We start from the raw sequence: 21,840 nt of genomic DNA, 5'->3' as shown, positions 1-21,840 counted from the left end.
CCATCAAAACAAAAAATTATTTGAAATTTTAGCCATTGGTTAGTTTATTGGGTTTGAATATTTTTTTTTTGAATTTTTATTTTCCTTCAAATTTTGACTCCACCTTTTTTTCAAAAAAAAAACCAGTCCTGCGAAAAAAAACCTGACGATTAAGTGAGTGTGGCACAATTAATCACACCATCAACATCAGAATGATTTTGATTTTTTTTTTCATTGTCTAATTTTAGTATTTTCGAAAATCAATTAATGGAGAGATATTATTATAAGAATATGATAAATTATATTATTTAATATAAGAAAGAACATCTAGATTTTTTTTTTTTTTTTTTTGTTTTGTTGTGTGAATAAGTAAATTTTTTTTTTTTTGTAACCAAAGTTTAATAAGTTGAGTTTGTTGGTAGTCTAAAAAACGATTATTTTTTTTTTTCTCTTTCCTATTGTTGAATATCAATTTCACTTGATGAAGTGAGTTATTCAATTACTTCTTAAAAATAAACATAATATTTTTTCATTAATAACATGAAGGAAAATAAAATAAGAGTCATAAGAGATAAAAATATTGGTAGAACTCAAGATTTAAAGGATTGGATCAACATTACAAGAACAGAAACAGAGTTATAATTCTATAAAATATTTTTAGATAGAACAAACAGTTGGTGATGTTAGAATGTTTATTTTTCGGTGTGTTAAAAAAAAATGAATTCCCTCATGTCGTTTTCAGTTTTTTGAAATCACACACACACATATGAGTTTGTATCTAACCCTCTTGTTTCTCAAAAAAAAAGGAATTATGCGTGAATTTTGTTCAAATGACAACCATCTAACCAACCATTGTTGTTGTTGGTATTTTTTAAAATATATTTTTTTAACATGTACTAAAATAAAATAAAATAAAAAACAAAAACATAAACATATAAATTACATATATGTATAATTTTTAAAATCAATTATTAATAATTAAAAACAATTAATTGATATTTTCTTATTTTTTTTTGTTTAAGTTTGTTTTTTGCTTGCTCATTTTTAATTTACTTTTTTTTTTTTGTTTAATTTTTTATTTTATCAAAATCTTTAATCAATCAGTCACAGGTCAGTCAATCAAATTTAATTTAAACTTTTTTAATTAAAAGTATAATAGATTAAAGAGGATAGTTAGATATTATTTATATATTATTTATATATTATTTATTTATTAAAAATTTTAATATTATATAAATTAAATATTAGAATTTAGAAAGAAAGGAAAAGAAAAGAAAAAGAAAAATATTAAAGAGAAAATAGAAGATATATATTAGAATGGCAACAGATATAGGATCACCTTTTAGCACAGAAGAAAGTTATTTCGGACAGGTTAGACTAAAGAAAGACGATGGAATAGATATAAACGATCCAAATAATATTGTGGTGATGAAGAATATTCACAAGACCTATCTACTTGGAATAGAAGGTGTACCGGCATTGCGTGGTGTCACAATGAATATAAAGAGAGGTGAATTCGTATGTATTTTCGGTACTTCCGGTGGTGGTAAGACAACCATGCTTAACCTAATAGGAACAATAGATAAACCAACCAAAGGTGATATGAAATTATGTGGTAAAAGTAAGTATTCATAAATCATTAATCATCGGAGAATATATATATATATTAGTAGTATATTTATTAACAATTTTCATTTTTAAAAAAAAGTGATAAATCATAAAACAACAGATAAAGATTTAGCATATATAAGATTAAAAAATATGTAAGTTTTGTTGTTTATTTTATTTTTTTTTTTCAAAGAGTGTTTTGTTTTTTTCTAATTTAATTTTAACATTATTATTACTATTATTATTAATTTAATTGTAGTGGATTTGTATTTCAAACATTTAATTTATTGTCATCGTTGACTGCTTTGGAGAATGTAGAGATGCCGATGATATTGCTTGGCGAACTTTCAGCAACAGAGAGACGTGAACGAGCTATTTCATTGTTAACAAAGGTCGGAATGAAAGACCGTCTCGATCATATTCCTTCACAGTTGTCCGGTGGTGAACAACAACGTGTTACCATTGCCCGAGCAATGGCAAACAACCCCGATATTTTATTATTAGATGAACCAACGTAAGTTGTTGATTAATCAAATGAAAACAAAAACTAACCAACACTTTTAAATATTTTACTATAGTGGTGATTTGGATACAGTAAATACATCGGTTGTAATGAAGTTATTGACAGATTTAAATAAGAATGAAAATATTACATTGGTTATGGTCACTCATGATGTCGGACTCAAAATGTATGCAGACAGAATCATCTGGATGCGTGACGGAAAGATACAGCGTTTTGAGAGTGTCCAGACTGACGCGAGAAGAGAACACTATGCCAGATTAGATCGTGAAATACAAGTAAGTAGTATTTACCTAGTTTGTTTAATTGTTTATTGTTATTGTTATTGACAATTGTATTGTTTTGTAATGTAACTCTTTATAGTTAATTCAACAGAATCAAAAAGGTGGAGTAACAAGTGTTTTGAATGAAAAGAGTAAGAATAGAGGATCGAGTGTCACAGAGATTAGAAAACCAACGGATTACAAATCGATTGCTTCGTACTCTGCTGCTGCAGACAGTAGTATCACCAATGATTCAGTGGCGATCAATCATAGCAATAGCGGATTGAGAACATCGACCTCTCCCAATGTTCTCTCGGGTTCACCGTTCAACATTGAGAACAATCATAACTTGTCGACCAGTACCTCTAGTAATATTAGCTTACCGATATTGAATCACTCTACCAATGTCGTTGGATTGAACAACTCATCGTCATCGATGAAACAACAAAAGATTCTACTCGATTTGGAGGATGATGAACCTGCATCGTCCTCCTCTTACAATAGCGTAGGTGGAATGTCTGGTTCGACACCACTGTCGATCAGCAACAACACCATCAGAACTAACAACGATGTATATTTACAAATCAATGAACAATCGTCACAGCCATACTCAAAGAATTCAATAGATAGCATAACAGAAGATATTGAAAGAATACTTTAATATCAACGATAACCAAACAACCAACTTTTAAAGTTTCATCAATTGTATTTGTTAACATATCCACCAAATTTAATATTAATATTAAAATATATTTTATATATTTAAAACTCCAACATAATATTTACAAAGTATTTAGTTAATTATTATTATTCCATTTATTAAAGTAATTATACAATTTGTTTAACCTTTTTTTTTGTTATATCCTTGGAAAGGGAAAAACAAGGATAAAAAAAAAAAAAGGGGGAGATGTTTAGTTGTTGTAGGTTTGGGATGGTGATGAGATTCGGAATTCCAGATTTCTGTTTGATTTGATTTGATTATATTATATATGTGGGTGTATATGATTATTGACTATATTAATATTGGGTATTATTGAAGGGGTGAAAGTAGTTATGTTATTGCGAGTTGTATTATATTAACAAAAAGTGATAATTTTTAGTGAGGTGGAAGTGTCGCTGGAATTCCAGTATTATTAGGGCCAAGAAACTTTCGGATTCTCTTGACTAAATCTTGTTTCACTTGTGGTGGTACTTTTTCTATAGGAGGTGCGAACGCGTTCGTTAGAAATTAATTAAAGTGCGCATTTCAATGACAATCAACAACTTACTCTTTGCAACTGGTGTAATATGTTGAATCAATTCCTCTATACTCAGATTCTCACCACCGTTGTTCTTTATATAATCTCTACAGTAGGTTTTAACTTCGTCACGCCAGCCGGCCTCTACCAGTTTATTACGTAGCAGAATCTTTAGTCGTTCTTTCTCACCGGATTCAATTAGTTTCTGGTGTATAGTCGATCTTAACTTTATATGACTGATTGTATCAAGCATTTTTCGATATTAATATAACAGTAATTTAATAAATAGTTTTGAATAGAATAGAATTGTGTAGAAAAGTAGTTATTATTATTATAATTTTTATTAACAATTAATTAGTTAATAAGGTGAATGATAATTGAAATGAACAAACTAGTTAGTTAGTTATTTAAATATAATAATAATTGTTTCTTTAAAACAAAACAAAACAAAAACAAACAGACAAACAGATATAGAATAGAAACGAAACTAACAACAATTTAAAGTGAATGATAAAAGTTATAATAAATCTATTATCTATAGTAATAGGTTTATTGTTTTAAATTGATTAAATAGGTTTTTTGCGATAACAATTACAATAACAATAACAAATAAAGTTTAACTATTTCTTTATTTGTTGTTGTTGTTGTTGTTGTTGTTGTTGTTGTTGCTGTTTTTTGTAGAGTGTATGTAGATAGCAATAAACTGATTGATATATTGATTAATTGATTGATAGTTTGTGGATGGATCGATTGATTGATTGATTGATTATTTGTTGTTGATTGTCGTTGTTGTTGTTGTTGTTTCTTAAAATGATTATAAAGACTGACTGATATATAAATAAATATTATAATACTATGGCAATAACAATAAGATTATTAAAATTGTTTGAAGTAATAGGTGTAAAATGGTGTCGATATGCACCTGTTGTATTGGTCGGTTTGGTTGTTGTTGTTGTTGCTTCCCTGTTTTAGTTGTTTTTATTATTTGATATTATTCAATCATTTCTTGAAAGCACAAGTTAACAATAAGTATATCAGTGATAGATTGATCGATCACTATTCACCAACACCACCACCACAAATCACACAAACTTGCCTGTTAACATTAAGATACACTTACACATTATATATATAAATAAAATAAACCACACAAAATACACTACATACACATAACACATAACACATACACACAAAACATATACATAACACATAACACATACACAGCATACACACACAACTTAAAATTCACACATTTAACCACCTACTTTTACTTCTACTATCTTTTTCTATCATTGATCAACTTAATTTAAACAAATCTATCAAATAATGACTTGTGAATTATGTGAATGTAGTTCATAGGATAGTATTAACATTGAATAACAGTTTTAAACCTTTGTTTGATTGTCGACGATCAATCAAACTATTTTATAATAAAACAAGAGATATTGTTGTTAACAATGTTTACATATGGTGTATTGTACAATGATCATTGTAAAAATGAAATGAATAATGAGATATGTATGTATGTATGAATTTCTTTTTAATGTTTGTAATCTATGTTACTTGTTGATGACAAAATGTAGCCATGTTTAAGTGTAAATGAACATATATGTACACTCTTTCTTTATTATTATGATTATTATTATGATTATTTTTATGTTTCTTTTTTAGACTATTAATAATTAACATGAGAATTTGCTTACTCTTTTGATGTTGTCATTTCTGCTTAATATATAATTTAATATACTATAGTATAGTGTATATCTTATTTATCTATCTATCTTTTGCTGTATTTTGATCACTTTTCCTTTTTTTTTTTAAATTTTAATCAATAAAAAAAAAATGGTTTCGAATTTTTTTTCAAAAAGTAAACTTTTGAGGTTTGATTCCGAGTGGTATTAACAATTCTTTTTATCTTTTTTATTATATTTTAACTTATTTTATTTTTTATTTATTATAACAACTGTTCTATTGTTCACTTTTATTTCTAAAAAATTTAATTTTCATTGACTAGTTTTATACACATTACAAAACTACTAGTATAATAGCAGCTGGTCTATGATTTCTCTCATTCTTTCTCAATACCAACCACAAAAGATTTTGGATAGATTTCAGATTTTTAATCTATATTTAGACTCAAATTTATTATTCTCATATTTACTTATTTTTTAATTCAAATAAAAGAGTGATTGTGTTACAGTTTAAATAGTTTGAATTAATCAACAACATCAGAGAGTTGGGGTACAGATAGAACTTTTCGATTTCATATTTACCCAGGGTTAATAATATATAAAACAAATAAACTTTTTCTCCAGACTTGAAAACTTTGATTTCCATAGTTAAATTCTATCAAAAAAAACAAAACAAAACAATAATCATCAATCAATGAATATATAAATGACTTATTTTGTTCTTCAGTTGTCCGCAGTTTCAATTGTTGTCAGAGAACAATCATTTCCAAGTTTGAATTGAGATGAAATATTGGAATCTACCAAAATATTTTCCAAGTTAAAGACACTTTGTTTTCTTCAATTATTTGATTAATCCTAAATGGGCAATATATAAATAAAGGAGTATCTCTCTCTAATAAATAAAATAAAAATTAATAGTAAGTTTATTTATATTTCTTCTATTTCCATTTTTGGAAATCCTTTTAGAAAATCAACTTTTTATTGAAGAAATTTAATTAATTAAAAAAATTTTAAAAAAACGAAACATTTATTTGTAAGATAATAATATTTTTATCATTATATTATTATACACTTAAAAGAGATAGATAGTTAGAGTATGTCAACATTAGCAGATGAATTTCTTAATGATATAAATGATAGTGATGAAGATGATGATGAACAAGTCAGTACTACAACAACAACAACCAACAATGCATCAGAGTCAATAGATGGTGATATCCAATGCAAAGTCGTCGACCCAGAGGAAGATGATAAAGGTGATCAAGATGACTTAATGCTAACAGATGATCAAATAGATAAGAAACAAAACGATTTAATTTCAAATCTTAAAGATGCTCCATTGGAATCAATTGCAAAGTTAAAAGGTTCAAATAAATTGAATAATATATTAGAGGTAAGTAGTATTAACATTTTGTTTCATTATTATTATTATAATTGTTGTTAATATTTCATTACTTTAATTTATAGAGAGTTAATGTACAACTGAATCAACAACTACCTAATAAAGGTGAAAAGACAGCACAAGGTACAACAGAGCATCAGTTGATCGTAGAATGTAATGCGATGGTACAGGATATTCAACATGAGATCTATTTGATTCATAAATACGTGCGTGAGCGATACAGTATAAAGTTCCCAGAGTTGGATTCCACCGTACAGAATCCACTTGACTACATCAATGTTGTAAAGCGAATAGGAAATCAATCGGATCTTACACAGGTGGATCTCAATGATTTGCTACCAAAGGCAACGATTATGGTGTTGCTGGTTACGTTCTCTTCGACCACCGGCAAACCGCTGAGCGAAAAGAACACCGATATCATTCTGAATGGCTGCGATATGGCGTTGGAGTTGGACAGCAACAAGAAGTTGATACTCAGCTACCTGGAGAGTAGAATGTCGTTCATTGCACCGAATCTCTCGGTTCTACTTGGCAGTAGCATTGCAGCGCGACTCATTGGTATTGCCGGTGGTGTACAGAATCTCTCGGTGATTCCCGCGGGCAACCTGCAGACTTTCGGTGCTTCCAAGAAGCATCTCGAGGGTTTCAGTGGAATGACAAACCGACGTTTTCAATCCGGTTTGATCTCCCAATGTGAAATAGTAAAGAAAGCACCTCCCTATCTTCAAAAGAAAGCAATCAGAGTTTTAACTGGAAAAGTATCGATCTGTGCAAGAGTAGATGCACAACAAGAAACTTCATTATGTAAGTAGATAGAGATAAACATGGAATTATTAAATTGATGATTTATTTTATTAATTGTTTTTTTTTTTTTTAATTATTAATAGATGGTGAAACAGGTAGACAATTTAGAGATCTTGTTATGGCACAGATTGAGAAATGGCAAGAACCGCCACCCGTTAAACAAATCAAAGCGCTGCCGGCACCGGATGATCGGCCAAAGAAGAAACGTGGTGGAAAGAGAGCGAGAGCATATAAACAAAAGTATCAAACTACCGATCTGAGAAAGGCTCAGAATAGAATGGCGTTTGGTGTCGAAGAGAAAACTACTGCCGATGGCGAGGTCGGTATGGGTATGATTGGTGGAGAAACAGGAAAAGTCAGACTGATGGCACAGGACCGTGGAATTTTAAAGAAAAAGAAGATCGAACAAAAAGATTATGGTAGTGGTCAGCTTACGATGTCCGGTCTGCAGAGTGTCATGATCACGCCAGTCACCGGATTACAACTGGCAGTCGGTGAACAGAGTCGTACTGATTCATCGTCAGCGACAGCAAAGAAAGATCGTTATTTCAGTGGTGCACAAAAGAGAAAAGCTGATTAAAAAAAAAAAAACATGCTCAAATACAGATTGATACTATTTATATTATAACTTATATTATTATTGACAATTTTGTTTTTTTATTTTATCGTATTATTATTGTTTGTTTATTTATAAATCGGATAATCCAAGATCATTTTTCTTTTTCAGTAAGTTTCCAAAAGAGAATCTATCGGTTCCGAATAAACTGAGCAAAATTGGCAATAATACAAGACCATGTAATGCACCAAGTATGACAATTGAGATATACATACGGAAATAATATACTTCGAAAATTTCAGAACTAAAAAAATAATAAAGTTTGTTAGTTAGTTATTATTGTAATCTTAATAATGATGATAGTCTATTAAACAAGTAAGTTACTTACTTTGAGAAACCTAAAACTACAACACCTAATAATTTTGTGATGAAAATACCACTGATGATTGAACTTCCAATCTCAGAAACTGCAAATTTGGCTTTTTCATCTTTTGACAAATGTTTTGGTGCATGAATAAAGGCATGTGCAATGTGTACACAGAATTCGATTGAAATACCAATTGCCATAACTACATTGACAACCGATACGGCATTCAAGTTTACACTCCAGAGTGTCATGATACCCAGTAGATCGATACTAACCAAACCGACACAAATAACAACGAGAACTGCAATCACTGGATTAGCCAAGATCAACAAACTAACAATAAACACACCGGCCAACGCAAGAAGAATATCCATAATTGCAATCGATGTGATATGGAGATACTGTTCAAAGTAAACATAGAATACAGAGTAAACGAAAATAGGTAAATCAGAATGATCTACAACATAATATGCTGCTTTTAGTGCCTATAAAAAACATTATATAATGTAATTAGTAAATAATTTAGTTATAATAATAATACTATTAACTTACATTAATAAAATCTTTTTGATCTCTAAGAGTTGTATGATAACCATCGAATCTAGTTGCAATGATTGTACCGTTTTGAATTTGAATGTCTGGTTGATGGCCAAGACCAGAGACAGCACAAAACTGTGGTTGTGGCAAGAAGTTCATGTAGATTGGAAGGAAGTGTTCGAATGACTGTGGGAATGGTCTGTTGGTTGCTGGATCACCACAAATGGTGCAACCTGGATCGGTCCAACCAACTGGACATAGAGTACCATTGTTATCGACACTACAACATGCAATGTTATCGGTGAATGAAAGGTAGTCATCTAACCAAGAGGAAATACCTTTAGCCATGTAGGGAACGTTGTTAAAGACATTGACAATGGAATTGTTGTTACAACCACCGACCGAACACAGTTGATTCTGCTCCTGAATGCTTGTGTAGTTGAAACCTTCCTTTACGACGATATAGAATGGTGGACCGACTTCTAGTTTGTCGGCGAGTTGATCAAAGTAGTTTTGGAGGTAACTGTCACGTGGAAGTGCGACTTGTTGTTCGAGACCGAGTTCCAGTTGGAGAGCGTAGGTAATTCCAGTCAGGAGTAGACCGACAAAGAAGAGCAGAGAGACCACCTTGACAACTGGATGCATAAGGAATGGAGCATAGTATGTCTTGAATGCGTATTTGAGTAATCCGTCTTTCTTTTTGTAGGTGACATAGTCGGAGGAGTTGGTAGAGGCGACCAATGGCTGTTGTTCGGGCTCATCATCGTCGGATGGCGCACCATCGTTGAGTGCAACGCATGGCAAACAATCGATTCTTCTTGACTCGTGACGACGAGTATCAATAACCAACAAACAGGCAAAGATACTGATCTGAAGAAGGAAATCAAAGAAGATAGCGACCGATGCATACAGTGAGAATGCAACGACTGCAGGCATCTTGGTGAGCATACCCAGGAGGAAAGCGAGTGACTCTGAGAGAGAAGCGAGTGCCATCGATGGACCGACTTTGGCAAGTGCACAAGCCAACGATTGTTCAGGTGCTGGATGTTCAGTGGCGGTTCTCACGTGGATCGACTCAAAGGTGTTCACAAGAATAAAGATATTGTCAACACCGATCGCTAGCACCAAGAATGGAATAACCTCGGAAATGATAAGAGTTGCTTTGACGCCAATCACCGAACAGATACCAACCGATGTTGCAATGGAGAGAGCAACAATGAAGATACCAGAGAGACCAAGAGTGAAACGCGAATTGACAAAGAATGATGAGAAACGACTGGGAATTGGGTAGTATCTACCGAGTGCAATAGAGATGTAGACAAACATGACAGAATAGGAGATGATAATCGTTGGGATATCGGCTGCACCTTCTCTTGCCAACTCATCTTGAACCGATCTCTCCGACGAGTATGCAATGGAGAACGGGTAGCTTGTGTTACTGTTGATTCGCTTCACTTCGTTCAACCAGACTTGCTCCCATGCTTCGTTGACTGTCTGGTTGTCAGCCAAGTTATTCAAGAGGAACGTTGTGACAAATGCAGTGGAATTGAATGTATTCTGAAGGTTATCAGTATTCCAACCACCCAACACAACATTTGGCATCACAGGGACACCGATTGCATCCATACAGGTACTGTCAAGCGAAGAGGTGAGACAATAGTTGAAATGCGATGCCCATGGTTGTTGAGACAATACATCTAAACTACGCTGCCAATAACCTGTTACCGATTCACAGATACAACCCTCGAGAGTTGGTTTGAAACAGAGATCATCGAGTGTGATTGTTTTACCTTCAAACTCGGCAGTGAGATTCATCAGGTGCAACTCCAACTCGATCAACAGCGCGAGGTTGTCGTTCGAGAGGATATTGGCATTGGTGTCGTTACGCAACGAGATGATAAGTTGTTCAGTACGATAGAATGGTCCGAAATGCTCGTCGAAATAGTTCTTTTCCTGGACGGCACGACTGGTTGGCGCTGCCCACAACTTGACTGGATCCTGCTCAATCTCAATCTTCATGATACCAACCGAGCAACCGGCAACAAACAACAGTGCCAAACCAATGACCCAAGCCGGGTGACGAGTAATGAATTTACCATAGTTATAAAACATCTTTTGAATGATCGATGGATCTTTTATACCGATAGCTTGGAGTGTTGGTGATTCCGATGAATAAAAGTTATCGTAGTACTTGTTTTCAACGCTGACGACAGTCGACGACGATGCCATTGAATCCAAGTTTGCACGAGCAAAGTAAAAGTAAGCAATCGACATACAAGCAAGGATAATACAACAACTGGGACAGTAGATAGCAACAAAGATTGCCAATGCACAATTCCAATCGTAGTCATATGGCATCTTATAGTAACATTCTCGGTGACGATCGTTTGCATCCGAAGGACCACTTATCAATGGAATGGCCATAGCTGACACCCACATAAAAATAACAAAGATACTCGAGTGTATCCATAATTTTCTTCTTGAAACCTTATAGAATCTGTATGCATAATATAGCGTAATAATCGATAGAGTTGTTAAAATCAATGACATGTATGAATATAAAAACCAAAGTGAAACATATGGAACTCTAAAAAAAAAAAAAAAAAAAAGAATAATATTAGTAAGTAATCTTTTATCTATATGTTTAGTTTATGATATGATATTTACTCATGATTAAAGAAATAGGTTGTTGGCAAGGATGTATTTAAATTCAATCCTTTTACTTCCTCGGGAATGACACAGCTGTCACGACAATTGTCACAGGAACAGACGTCTTCGCATTTGATGATATTTCCAGAGTAACCGTTTGGATCGTAGATGAAATGAATTTGGAAAGCGGGATTGTTGCTTCCACCGAATAGATTGTTTAGCAATGAATAGGCGTCGGGGTAAGTATTTGAAATCGGACCCATTCCGTTAGCATTGACATCACGACAACTGTTGTAGAGTCCCACAGCGTAGGTTTCATCGATCAGGAAAGTGGCCACCTTGACCTGGTGAGTTTTATTATCGACAGTGTCCATAATCATAAACGACGATTGATACGGACTGCAACTGGAACCACACCACATATCCCAGAGATTGGTGATGCACGCACTGCAACGACCAAACATACCACCGGCAATAGCCATATTAGTGGCAAGCACAATCGATTGATCATAATCACAACATGCCATATCTGAATAGGCTTGACAAGTATAGTTTGCCAATGGTGGATTTGGCTAAACAACAAACAACAAACAATTATAAGTATATTATAATTTCAAACAACTATCTATTTTTTTTTTAATAAAACTTACCATTTGTGGTGTAAAATTTCTAGCTTCTACAAAACTACCATTTATACCAAACATAGAACAACCCTCAGTCGTCCAGTTGGATTGAATATGAGGGTTGAGCACTGATGATAGAACTGATCCATTTGTAGAAATAAATATGACACTCAATAAAAGTGTCACATATAAATATTTAAAATTCATATATAAAAAAACAAAAAAAAAAAAAAACAAAAAAAGAATATTATAAACTTTCTATCTATCGATTGTAAAAAGCTGGATTATATATGAAAAAGTAAAAATAAACTATATCGATATTCTAATATGAAAAAACTAAATAAAATAAAGAATTTAAATGTTAATAAAACTATTTTAAATTATTTTAAACTGATTCATTAATAATTAATAAAAAACAAACAAACAAACAATGACAAGCAAATATAAATAAAAAAAATGTTATGATTGAATGATTGAATGAATGAATAAATGAATGATTGAATGTCAGACCTAACTACTGATTGAATAGTGATTGGTTATTGGATTTAATTTTAAATCCAAGTAAAAAGAGTTAAATGAATGAAATAGCGAATGAAAAAAGAAATAAGAAAAAATGAACTTTTAAAAATAATCAATATGTTTGCAATAATTAGTAGTGTTAATTGGTTGGTAAATATAAAGAAATTAATTAAAAAAAAATGATTGATTGATTGATTGATTGATTTTGTTTACTTTTAGGTTGTAGGTGTAGGTGTGTGGGTTGGGTTATATATTTAATTTTAAAACAACCAAATGGTGAAAAAAAAAAACCAATTGCAGATAAAAAAGAGAGATATGGTAATTGATTTAAGATTATTAAAGATTAATCTAAGAGATAGAAATCCAAAACAATAAAACTTGAATTCAAATTAAACTACTATAACCAACAACAACAACAAAAACTAATTTTATGAAATCATACAAATTCCTCCTTTTTCAACAAAAGTGAAAACAACCCACACTATTTCAATACATTAAGTGATATATTCTGTTTGTTTATAATTTATATATATATGTAAATTGTCTTTTTATCTTTTCTACTATTAATATAAATTTGAGATGTTTATTGATTTGATTGATATGTTGATATAAATCAAAGAACTGAATGATTCAGTGATTGATTGAATGAACGAATGAATGAGGGTAGGAGTAAATAAAACAGAGAGAAATAATTTATGTGTGGAATGAGTGAAAAATTGTTTTGTTTTGGATTATGTGGAAGTGCAATATGGTATACCTTTAATTTTTATTAATATTTTTACTGTTATGTTATATAAATTTAATTAATTGTTGAGTAATAAATGGAATGGTGAGAAGAGTGGTGGTAGATAATGAAAAATGATATATATTTAGTTATTTCTTTACAAATATGATAATGATATTTATATACAAAAATGGATAGATGTGGTATTATATAGGAATTGATTGAACTTTGGTGACAGCTAAAAAAGTGTGTGCTTGAATGTTTATCGTTTTTTTTTGTTATTATTTGTTTGAGCGAACAGATCTGTTGTGTTTTGGTTGGTTTTATAGTGGTAAATTATTGTGTGTGTGAATAAGTGAATGTTATTGTGTTAGTGTTATTGTTTTTGTTTTTGTGTGTGTGTGTGTGTGTGTGTGTGGTGTGTGTGTTGTGAAGTCAATATATTAAAATTGATGTCTTTTTTCATCTCACTAACCTTTCGAAAAATAAATAAACAAATAAAAAAAAATAAAATAAAATAAAAAAGAATATTTGCAATTTATTTATTATAATAATATAAAAAATGAAAATATTCTTATCCTTTTCTTTTTCGATTGAAAAAAATGATGATGTTGATGATAATTTATAAAAGTTTACTTTTAGCTTTGTTAGGTTGTTCCTAAATATATATATTATTAATCTAAGTCTAGTTATAAGTTATATAGGTATGTATATTTTGTTGTATTTATAATGTAATTATTATTCGGGTAGGATTGGTAAATAATAGGAATTGAATTGGTAGGATGGAGAAAAGTAAAAGCTATTTTATTTTATTTTTTGACTCATTACTCACTCAACACACAAAAAAAAAAAATTGAAGAACAAAGATAATTCCTAAAAATATAAAAAATATAAAATTATTTTTATTTGTGTATACCATTTGGGGTTTCATGTGCACCAACAAAAATTCGTATTTTTTTTAAAATGAAAAATAATAAAATTAAGATGAGATACCACCCCCAACAATCAAAATTGTGTTTCCTTTTTGTCGACATTGCATTATTCCCAGGTTGTTCAAATTTTTAAAGGCTTAAAAAAAAACAAAAAAACTTTCTACAGATCACTTCATTGTTTGGTTTTTTTACATTTGCCGGTCCTCTTTTTCTCTCTACAAAATAATATCAACACCCTGAGTTTATTACCGAAAAGGTTTAAAAAATAAAATAAAATATCTACAACCATTTATTTTTCAGATTAACAGATTCTTCCTTGCACTGATAATCCAAAACAGTTTTGATTTTTTCTTATTTTTTTTTTAAAAAGTTAATCATTCAAAGATTATAATGAATAGATAATAATTATTATTTCGATAGATTGGTGAATCTCTAAAAAAACATAGCAAAGATTCATCATGAATTTACCTCTATTTTTTTATTAATTTGATTAGGGAGAAACATAGAGATAAGAACAAAAAGAATGATTATGATTCAATATGAAAAATTAAAAGAAAGTTAGATTAGATAAACAGCAATCTAATTCAAATAAAAAATAAAGGTAAATTCTGGTGACAGATCTTGTAATCTCTCTTTGAACATACTAATCTAATACACAAGTGACCTTTGTTTAGCATGCTTAGACATTGGAGTTATTATATGTTTTCGTGTAATAGCTAACAAATTCTCTATTTGTGAGAATTACTAAAATAATTGTCATTTTAAAATTAGAAAATAATAAATGTTGACCATTACCTATGGCTTGCACTGACAGAGAACATGAACACCCTGTCAGCAAAAGGAATCATGGGAAATGCCGTAACCGATCCAAAATGTAGAAAGTGTCATTCCGTAAGAGAGTCCATTGAGCACATTGTATCCTCATGCCACGCGATGAAACTACTATGTATAATTCCAAGACACAACATGGTAGTGAAAGTGATACTCAAAGAGATGCTGAAGTTCCACAGAATACCTTACAAGCCAGGCGCAGTCAACCAGTCTGACATCATTGAGATCCTACATGAAGCCAGAATAGATAATGCAAAGACCAAAACCAACAAACCAGATCTAATCGTTAAGAACCGAACCAAGAAATCAATCAAAATCATCGAAATATCAGTACCATATGATAACAACATTGTCAAAAGGAGCCGAGATAAGATTGAAAAATACCAACCACTAGCAGCCGCACTTAAGAAGAGTAACCCAGACCACAATGTAGCAGTCATACCTATAATCATTGGTGCCTTTGGTACATACAACACAGAGACAACCAAAGAAGGTCAACCTTCTGTCCACGACCTACCCTACTATCTAAAGCCACTCCTCACTTTATATAAGATCATCCGATCTTCAATCACCGGAACAGCCAGCCTGATCAGCCACTGGCAAGGGTTAAAACTGTAAAATTCAAACTAATGTCCAATAGAAGTCAACATACTAAAGCAACCAACTCTGTTTTAATTAAACACAAATTTAAATAAAATATGAACATTTTTTTAAAAAAAAAAAAAAAAATAATAAAAATAAAGAACAGTTTATATACATATTTTATTGGCATGAGTTAAATAAAAAAAAATATACAATTTTAAATATGGTTGATTATAAAAATATGTAAAAATAACATAAATATTGATACAAATTAAATAACTTTTAATTCTACCATCTCTAATCAAATTCAAATTGTTTTAATTTAATTATCTATCTGTAATTAGTAGGTATTCAAAATTTTAAATAGATAAAAGAAAAATAAAAAAAGTTGAAGTTTGTGCAAACAAAATTATATTTGTGTGTTAGAGTTCTATTTCCAACCACACTCAGTTAATTTAATCTAAAAAGGAAAAAAAATATTGAAATTAAAGTTTTTTAAAATAAAAATGAAATAAATACAAAAAAAAATTTTATTATAAAATTAATTAAAAAGTAATTGTATTATATAATATAATAACATTCTACTTTTTTGTTTTTATTTTATTTAATATTTGTGTAAATAAAAAGTAAAATTTATTTTAGATAAAAATCAAAATAATCATTTTTTAATAAATGAAATGAAATGAAAAAGTTTAATTTAAAAAAAGATGGATATCAATTGGTGAACGAGCAACAGCAGCAATCCAATCAGAATAATAGTAATAACAATAATAATGTAGATTCTTCAGAGAATAATGATAGAAATAAAAATAATAATATAGATATTGATTATGAAAATGATAATACTATTGGTAATGAAAATGAAGATGAAGATGACAACGTAATATTACATCGTGCAGATAATCAGTTGCTACAACCCGAATTATCACAGAGCAACAACAACAACAACAATGATTTATCATATCATCATCTAGATAATAGTATAGATAATGCAGGCATTCTTTTAACAACACAAAACATTATACCGCAAGAAGATACTCCATCCGATATTCCACTTTATAAATTAATAGCATTGACACTTTCTTTTCTTGGTGTACAATTTGGTTGTAAGTATTAATAATATTGTAATTATTTTAAAATGTTCAAATATTTAACTAATTGTAATGTAATGTTATTATTATTATTTATTTATTATAGGGGCATTACAAATAGCATTTAGTACACCTCTATTTTTGGAACTTGGTGTACCTTCTTTTGCAGTATCATTCATATGGATGGCTGGTCCTATTTCAGGATTGTTGGTACAACCTATCGTTGGTGTAATAAGTGACCGGTTGGAATGTAGATACGGTAGAAGAAGACCTTTTATCTTATTCGGTACATTCTTCATTGTCGTTGGTTTGATGTTGATATCCAATGCAACTTCAATCGGTGAATTATTTGGTGATAGTGAAGCAAGCAAGAAAATGGCAATCATTATTGCTGTAAGTTATCATATTATTATGAATAATATTTTAAAAATCTTTACTTACTTACTTATTCTTATATTTTCCTATCTAGATTATTGGATTTTGGGTGTTGGATTTGTCAAATAATACAGTACAATCACCATGTAGAGCATTGTTGGTGGATGTAGCATCACCTGCACAACAAGGATTAGGTAGTTCTCTGTTTTCTTTAATGTTGGGTCTAGGCAATTTAATTGGTTATTTCATGGGTTCCGTTCATCTCATTGGTGTATTTCCATTTATGAAAACAGATTTAAGAGCATTGTTTAGTAAGTGCGACTTTGTTCATATAATATATATTTTTTTGATATTAATTAATTTCATTAATATATTCTTTAGCTTTATCTAGTATTGTTTTAGTTATATGTATAGCAATTACTTTGTTGGTTATAAAGGAAGCGCCTTATAAAAGACCGTTGATGCATGATCCACAGAATCCATTCAAACAGATATTCCAAGGTTTAAGACACATGCCACAGTATTTGGTGAGAGTTTTGCTGTGTACAATTCTTTTCATGGATTGGTTGGTTTTGTTTTGTATTATATGTAACTACTTGGGTCGGTGTCAATGTATATAATGGTAATCCTAATGCACCCGAAGGCTCGGTAGCAAGAACTGACTTCCAAGAGGGCGTACGACGTGGATCACTCGGTCTAACTATCAGTTCGGTGGTGTCGGTCATAACCTCGCTAATGATCCCATTCCTCATTCGATGCTGTGGACTAAAGACTGTCTATTTCCTAGGAAATCTCATTCAAACTGTTTGTTTTTCAATGTTCTTCTTTGTTACCGATAGGCTGTCTTGTATATTTTTAATTGGAGCCACCGGTATTCCTTGGGCAGTCGTGATGGTACTACCATTCACTTTGGTGGGAATGGGTTCTTCACCTTCCGAGAGTGGTTTCCACATGGGAGAACTCAACATATTCGTTGTTATACCACAGCTTTTAGTTTCACTTGGAATTAGTTTTATAATATCTTTGTTCCACAACGATGTTGTATCATCTCTTTTAACTGGTGCAATATCATCACTCATTGGTAAGTTTTAACTTTCAAAGCTATAGTTATTCAATATGATATATCCATATTCTAATATTTCATTATTTTTAGCGACTCTTCTTGTATTTAGAATCATTATTCCACATGGTGATTTAAACGAAACAAACGTGGATTCCAGTGAGTCAGAGGATTATACCAACAATGTAAATAATAATATGCTAGTAGATGGTGAACAGCAAAATAATGATCGAATTATAATAAATTGATTTTATACCAACACAAAGCTTTATTTTTTTTTCCATTCAAAGTTACTATTATTAATCTTCAGGAAAGATAGTAAGGTTGAGCTCAATAAAATGTTATAATATGTTTCAAGAAAAAAATTGAAAATAAATTTATATTGTTTAAGTTTTGTTATTAAATCTTTATTATCTTTGAAAATTTACACTATGTTATAAGAATTGTGTTTAAAAAAAAATGAATCGACGAAGCTTCAAATTAATAATATAACTACCGTTTTGATAAAATAATTGATTAAGTTGATATACAGAAACAATCAATGTGTGCTAATTAGCAAAACCAATTTCTCTCTAACCTTTCCTTGAGGACAATAGTAAATATATTCCAGAGCCAACTCCAGAACCAATCCAATCTACAATTTTGTTTTTTTAGAGATTCGACCAAAGGGTGTCTATTTTGTTTTTATTGGTTCAACCAAATTCAGTCACAACAGTCATCCATCATATCATCAGTTACTCTCTACAAGTGGATGAAGAGGAAAAAACACAAAAGAACTAGAATTGAATAAGCCAACTGCAGATGAAATCAAACAATTCAACAAACAGCGTTTGTGTCCTAAACACCTAAAGCCAAAAGTGAAAAGGGTGTACGAGAAAAAAGAAAGATAAAGAGGTTAAAGAGGTACAATTTAAGCTTCCCAACGGCACCACCATCTCAATGAATGGTGACTATCCACCTCTAATTACTACTCCTCTAAAGTAAGAACTATTACAAATAACAAATTATAAATATAAATTTGGAGATTTATTCTACGTTCATTGTGTCTTGAAGAAAAATAGATTAGGATATGCTAATAGTTTATTGAAGTATAAGGATATAGTTTTAAAACTACTTACTAATATAATAGTAATACAAAGATTTTTGTTTTTTTTTGATTAGAAACAGTTAAACCAAAGTTGGTTACTTCTTAGCAGTCTCTAAGTTGGGAAACAAAATCAATGATAAGTACATCAGGTTCTATTAAAATGTCTGATTCAGAAATACTGTATATCGACTTAATCAATTGAAATATTAAAAAATGGTAGTTATATTATTAATTTGATTGTTGAAATTTATTTGTACTTCTTTAAAATGACTTTTTCTTTCTAAAAAAAGAATGTATTTAATACATTTGTTTATTATTTAGGAAAATAAAATTAATTCAAACTCAAGAGAACAAGTTTTGAATGAAAAAAAAAAAACAGAAACTTCTCATGTTTAAACACTTTTGATTTTTTTATGAGGTATACCTTTTATTATTTTTTTTACAAGTATACTTTATTCAATTAATGTTTTACTCTGAACATAACAGCATATAGTATTCAATAAATTCAATATAGTACTCAATAAATTCAAATGAGTTCGAACAGTTCAGATAACCATCATGTTTATGCACAGAAGAGACTTCCTGAGTCATATGGTAGTGGTCGTTCAAATAAAAGAATTAGATCACTTTTTAATGGAGACTTAAAGATCAAAACCATCAAAACAGTGCAATCGACTCAATCTGTTTATGATTACGACGATATGAATTCAATTTCAAATCTGATCAAGATCTATGACCAATATTTTGGGTGCGATCAAGGCTCCACCGAAATCAGATCGGTATGTGTTCAATTCTTTGTAGAATATCACAATTCCTCCAAGTATGTTCACTTTATCGATACCAATGGTTATGCCAAATTCATTGCCGATGTATTCTTTGAACAAACTGATGAGGTATTCAGTCCAATACTTAAGTTGGTACCTGTTACCTATACTTCAGTTATAATGGATATATTTAATAGAATTGTTAATGATAATAGGGTAAGTTTATTGACATAGATATTAATAAAATATTATTTAATTATTAATAATTAAAACATACTTAGATTAATGAATGGTTTAAGAAATGGAATGAATCAGATGTTAAAAGATTGAAACAAAGGATATCAAGCTTCAGTGATTGTTTTGACTACAATCGTTTAGAGCCAATTGGTTTGTTTACATACGATTATCTTTATGATATCATTTACAATGAAAATGTTTTAGAGAAACAAAAGTTCATTAAGTCATATAATGATAGAAGAAGACCGATTCATTCTAAAGAAGTCAAAGAGAAGAAGAAAAAAGAGTTACCAGCAAAACAAATTATCCTTTCAGAGTCACTATTGGTTCAGATCATTACACTTTCTCTACCACATGATGTAGATGATCGTCTATATTATTATCACAAATACAGTAAATACGTATTTTACTCAGAACACTTCCCAAACTTGGTTGATAAAGAGCAACTCTTCAGTCTTGCAATGGTGTCAAAACAATTCTTTAAAATAATTTCAAAGATTATAGACAACAAACATTTTGATTGGTGTGGAAACCTCGATCTTAACAATAATGACAGTCAATACAAATTGGTCAAGTCTCCACCATTGCTATTCGAATATGCATCAATCAAATACATTCCCTATGATCAAGGTATCGAATATGCAAACCGATTGATGTCAAGAGTTGAAGTTTTCGCCTTGGAAACTGATGAATACGATCACAACTCCATTAGCTCTTTATCAAGAAACGACCTTCAGGACATCGAAGAATATGAACCAATCGATGTGGATCAAACCTATTGTGAAGCAATCGCAAAGGATGGATATTTAGTATACCCTCCGATAATGCCAAATCTAAAGGAAATCATTGTCTCTAAATACTATGGATATAAGACTAGCTATAGTAAGCTTCTTGGTCATATCATTATGAGTACACCCAACGGTGATGGACATGGCATTGAAAGATTCACCATTGATATTGTCAAAGATTATTACGACCATCCACTACAAAACAATATCGAATTCCTACGACCACTTTTACAGTTTCACTCAAAGACATTGAAATCAATTAAAGTGTCTTATAGAGACTTTCAACCAGAAGACTATGAAACTTTGTTTGACATCTTGGAGGAAACACTTAACTTATTTAAAGAAAATAATATCAAGCTTGAACTGGATATTCCAAACTCTATTGGTTATCACATTAAGAATGATGTATATTATTTTATCATAGAAAGTTTAAATCAATATCAACAACCATCTGAAGATGATGAAGATGTAGATGAAGAAGATGATGAAGATGATGAAGATGATGAAGATGATGATGAAGAAGATGAAGAAGATGAAGAAGAAGAAGATGAAGATGATGAAGATGATGAAGATAAAGAAGATGATGAAGAAGATAATGAATAATATTTTTTTT

At 30.6% G+C, this 21,840-nt stretch overlaps 8 protein-coding genes across 8 annotated transcripts; 5 read left to right on the top strand and 3 right to left on the bottom strand.

Moving 5' to 3' along the window:
* Nucleotides 1-1,296: 1,296 nt before the first annotated feature.
* Nucleotides 1,297-3,031, top strand: abcH2 (ABC transporter ATP-binding protein; the record flags this gene model as incomplete). Its single annotated transcript, XM_020572744.1, has 5 exons — nt 1,297-1,600; nt 1,688-1,742; nt 1,847-2,101; nt 2,166-2,385; nt 2,471-3,031. 5 exons carry the CDS (start codon nt 1,297-1,299, stop codon nt 3,029-3,031), a joined length of 1,395 nt encoding a protein of 464 aa, XP_020436861.1.
* Nucleotides 3,032-3,466: 435 nt separating this feature from the next.
* Nucleotides 3,467-4,732, bottom strand: PPL_01740 (ENY2 family protein; the record flags this gene model as incomplete). Its single annotated transcript, XM_020572743.1, has 4 exons — nt 3,467-3,561; nt 3,639-3,829; nt 4,204-4,435; nt 4,729-4,732. 4 exons carry the CDS (start codon nt 4,730-4,732, stop codon nt 3,467-3,469), a joined length of 522 nt encoding a protein of 173 aa, XP_020436860.1.
* A 1,663-nt stretch (nt 4,733-6,395) lies between these two features.
* Nucleotides 6,396-8,085, top strand: PPL_01739 (U4/U6 small nuclear ribonucleoprotein Prp31; the record flags this gene model as incomplete). Its single annotated transcript, XM_020572742.1, has 3 exons — nt 6,396-6,692; nt 6,767-7,505; nt 7,589-8,085. 3 exons carry the CDS (start codon nt 6,396-6,398, stop codon nt 8,083-8,085), a joined length of 1,533 nt encoding a protein of 510 aa, XP_020436859.1.
* A 108-nt stretch (nt 8,086-8,193) lies between these two features.
* npcA (Niemann-Pick C type protein) lies at nt 8,194-12,444 on the bottom strand (the record flags this gene model as incomplete). The annotated part of the gene is made up of 5 exons (XM_020572741.1): nt 8,194-8,365; nt 8,450-8,913; nt 8,981-11,552; nt 11,633-12,186; nt 12,265-12,444. 5 exons carry the CDS (start codon nt 12,442-12,444, stop codon nt 8,194-8,196), a joined length of 3,942 nt encoding a protein of 1,313 aa, XP_020436858.1.
* Nucleotides 12,445-15,258: 2,814 nt separating this feature from the next.
* PPL_01737 (Suc1-sucrose proton symporter) lies at nt 15,259-17,693 on the top strand (the record flags this gene model as incomplete). Its single annotated transcript, XM_020572740.1, has 5 exons — nt 15,259-15,706; nt 16,533-16,931; nt 17,023-17,309; nt 17,386-17,602; nt 17,683-17,693. 5 exons carry the CDS (start codon nt 15,259-15,261, stop codon nt 17,691-17,693), a joined length of 1,362 nt encoding a protein of 453 aa, XP_020436857.1.
* A 101-nt stretch (nt 17,694-17,794) lies between these two features.
* On the bottom strand, nt 17,795-18,016 carry PPL_01736 (uncharacterized protein; the record flags this gene model as incomplete). Its single annotated transcript, XM_020572739.1, has 1 exon — nt 17,795-18,016. The coding sequence occupies one exon, from the start codon at nt 18,014-18,016 to the stop codon at nt 17,795-17,797; it is 222 nt and encodes a 73-aa protein (XP_020436856.1).
* A 91-nt stretch (nt 18,017-18,107) lies between these two features.
* Nucleotides 18,108-19,106, top strand: PPL_01735 (uncharacterized protein; the record flags this gene model as incomplete). The annotated part of the gene is made up of 3 exons (XM_020572738.1): nt 18,108-18,372; nt 18,445-18,480; nt 19,006-19,106. The coding sequence occupies 3 exons, from the start codon at nt 18,108-18,110 to the stop codon at nt 19,104-19,106; spliced, it is 402 nt and encodes a 133-aa protein (XP_020436855.1).
* An 862-nt stretch (nt 19,107-19,968) lies between these two features.
* On the top strand, nt 19,969-21,830 carry PPL_01734 (uncharacterized protein; the record flags this gene model as incomplete). Its single annotated transcript, XM_020572737.1, has 3 exons — nt 19,969-20,418; nt 20,484-21,532; nt 21,656-21,830. The coding sequence occupies 3 exons, from the start codon at nt 19,969-19,971 to the stop codon at nt 21,828-21,830; spliced, it is 1,674 nt and encodes a 557-aa protein (XP_020436854.1).
* Nucleotides 21,831-21,840: the final 10 nt, after the last annotated feature.

The sequence above is a fragment of the Heterostelium album genome, assembly GCF_000004825.1.
Source record: "Heterostelium album PN500 unplaced genomic scaffold PPL_scaffold2, whole genome shotgun sequence".
NCBI classification, from domain to species: Eukaryota; Evosea; class Eumycetozoa; order Acytosteliales; family Acytosteliaceae; genus Heterostelium; species Heterostelium album.
The sequence above is the reverse complement of the archived record's forward strand: the minus strand, read 5'-3'. Positions and strand labels throughout refer to the sequence as shown.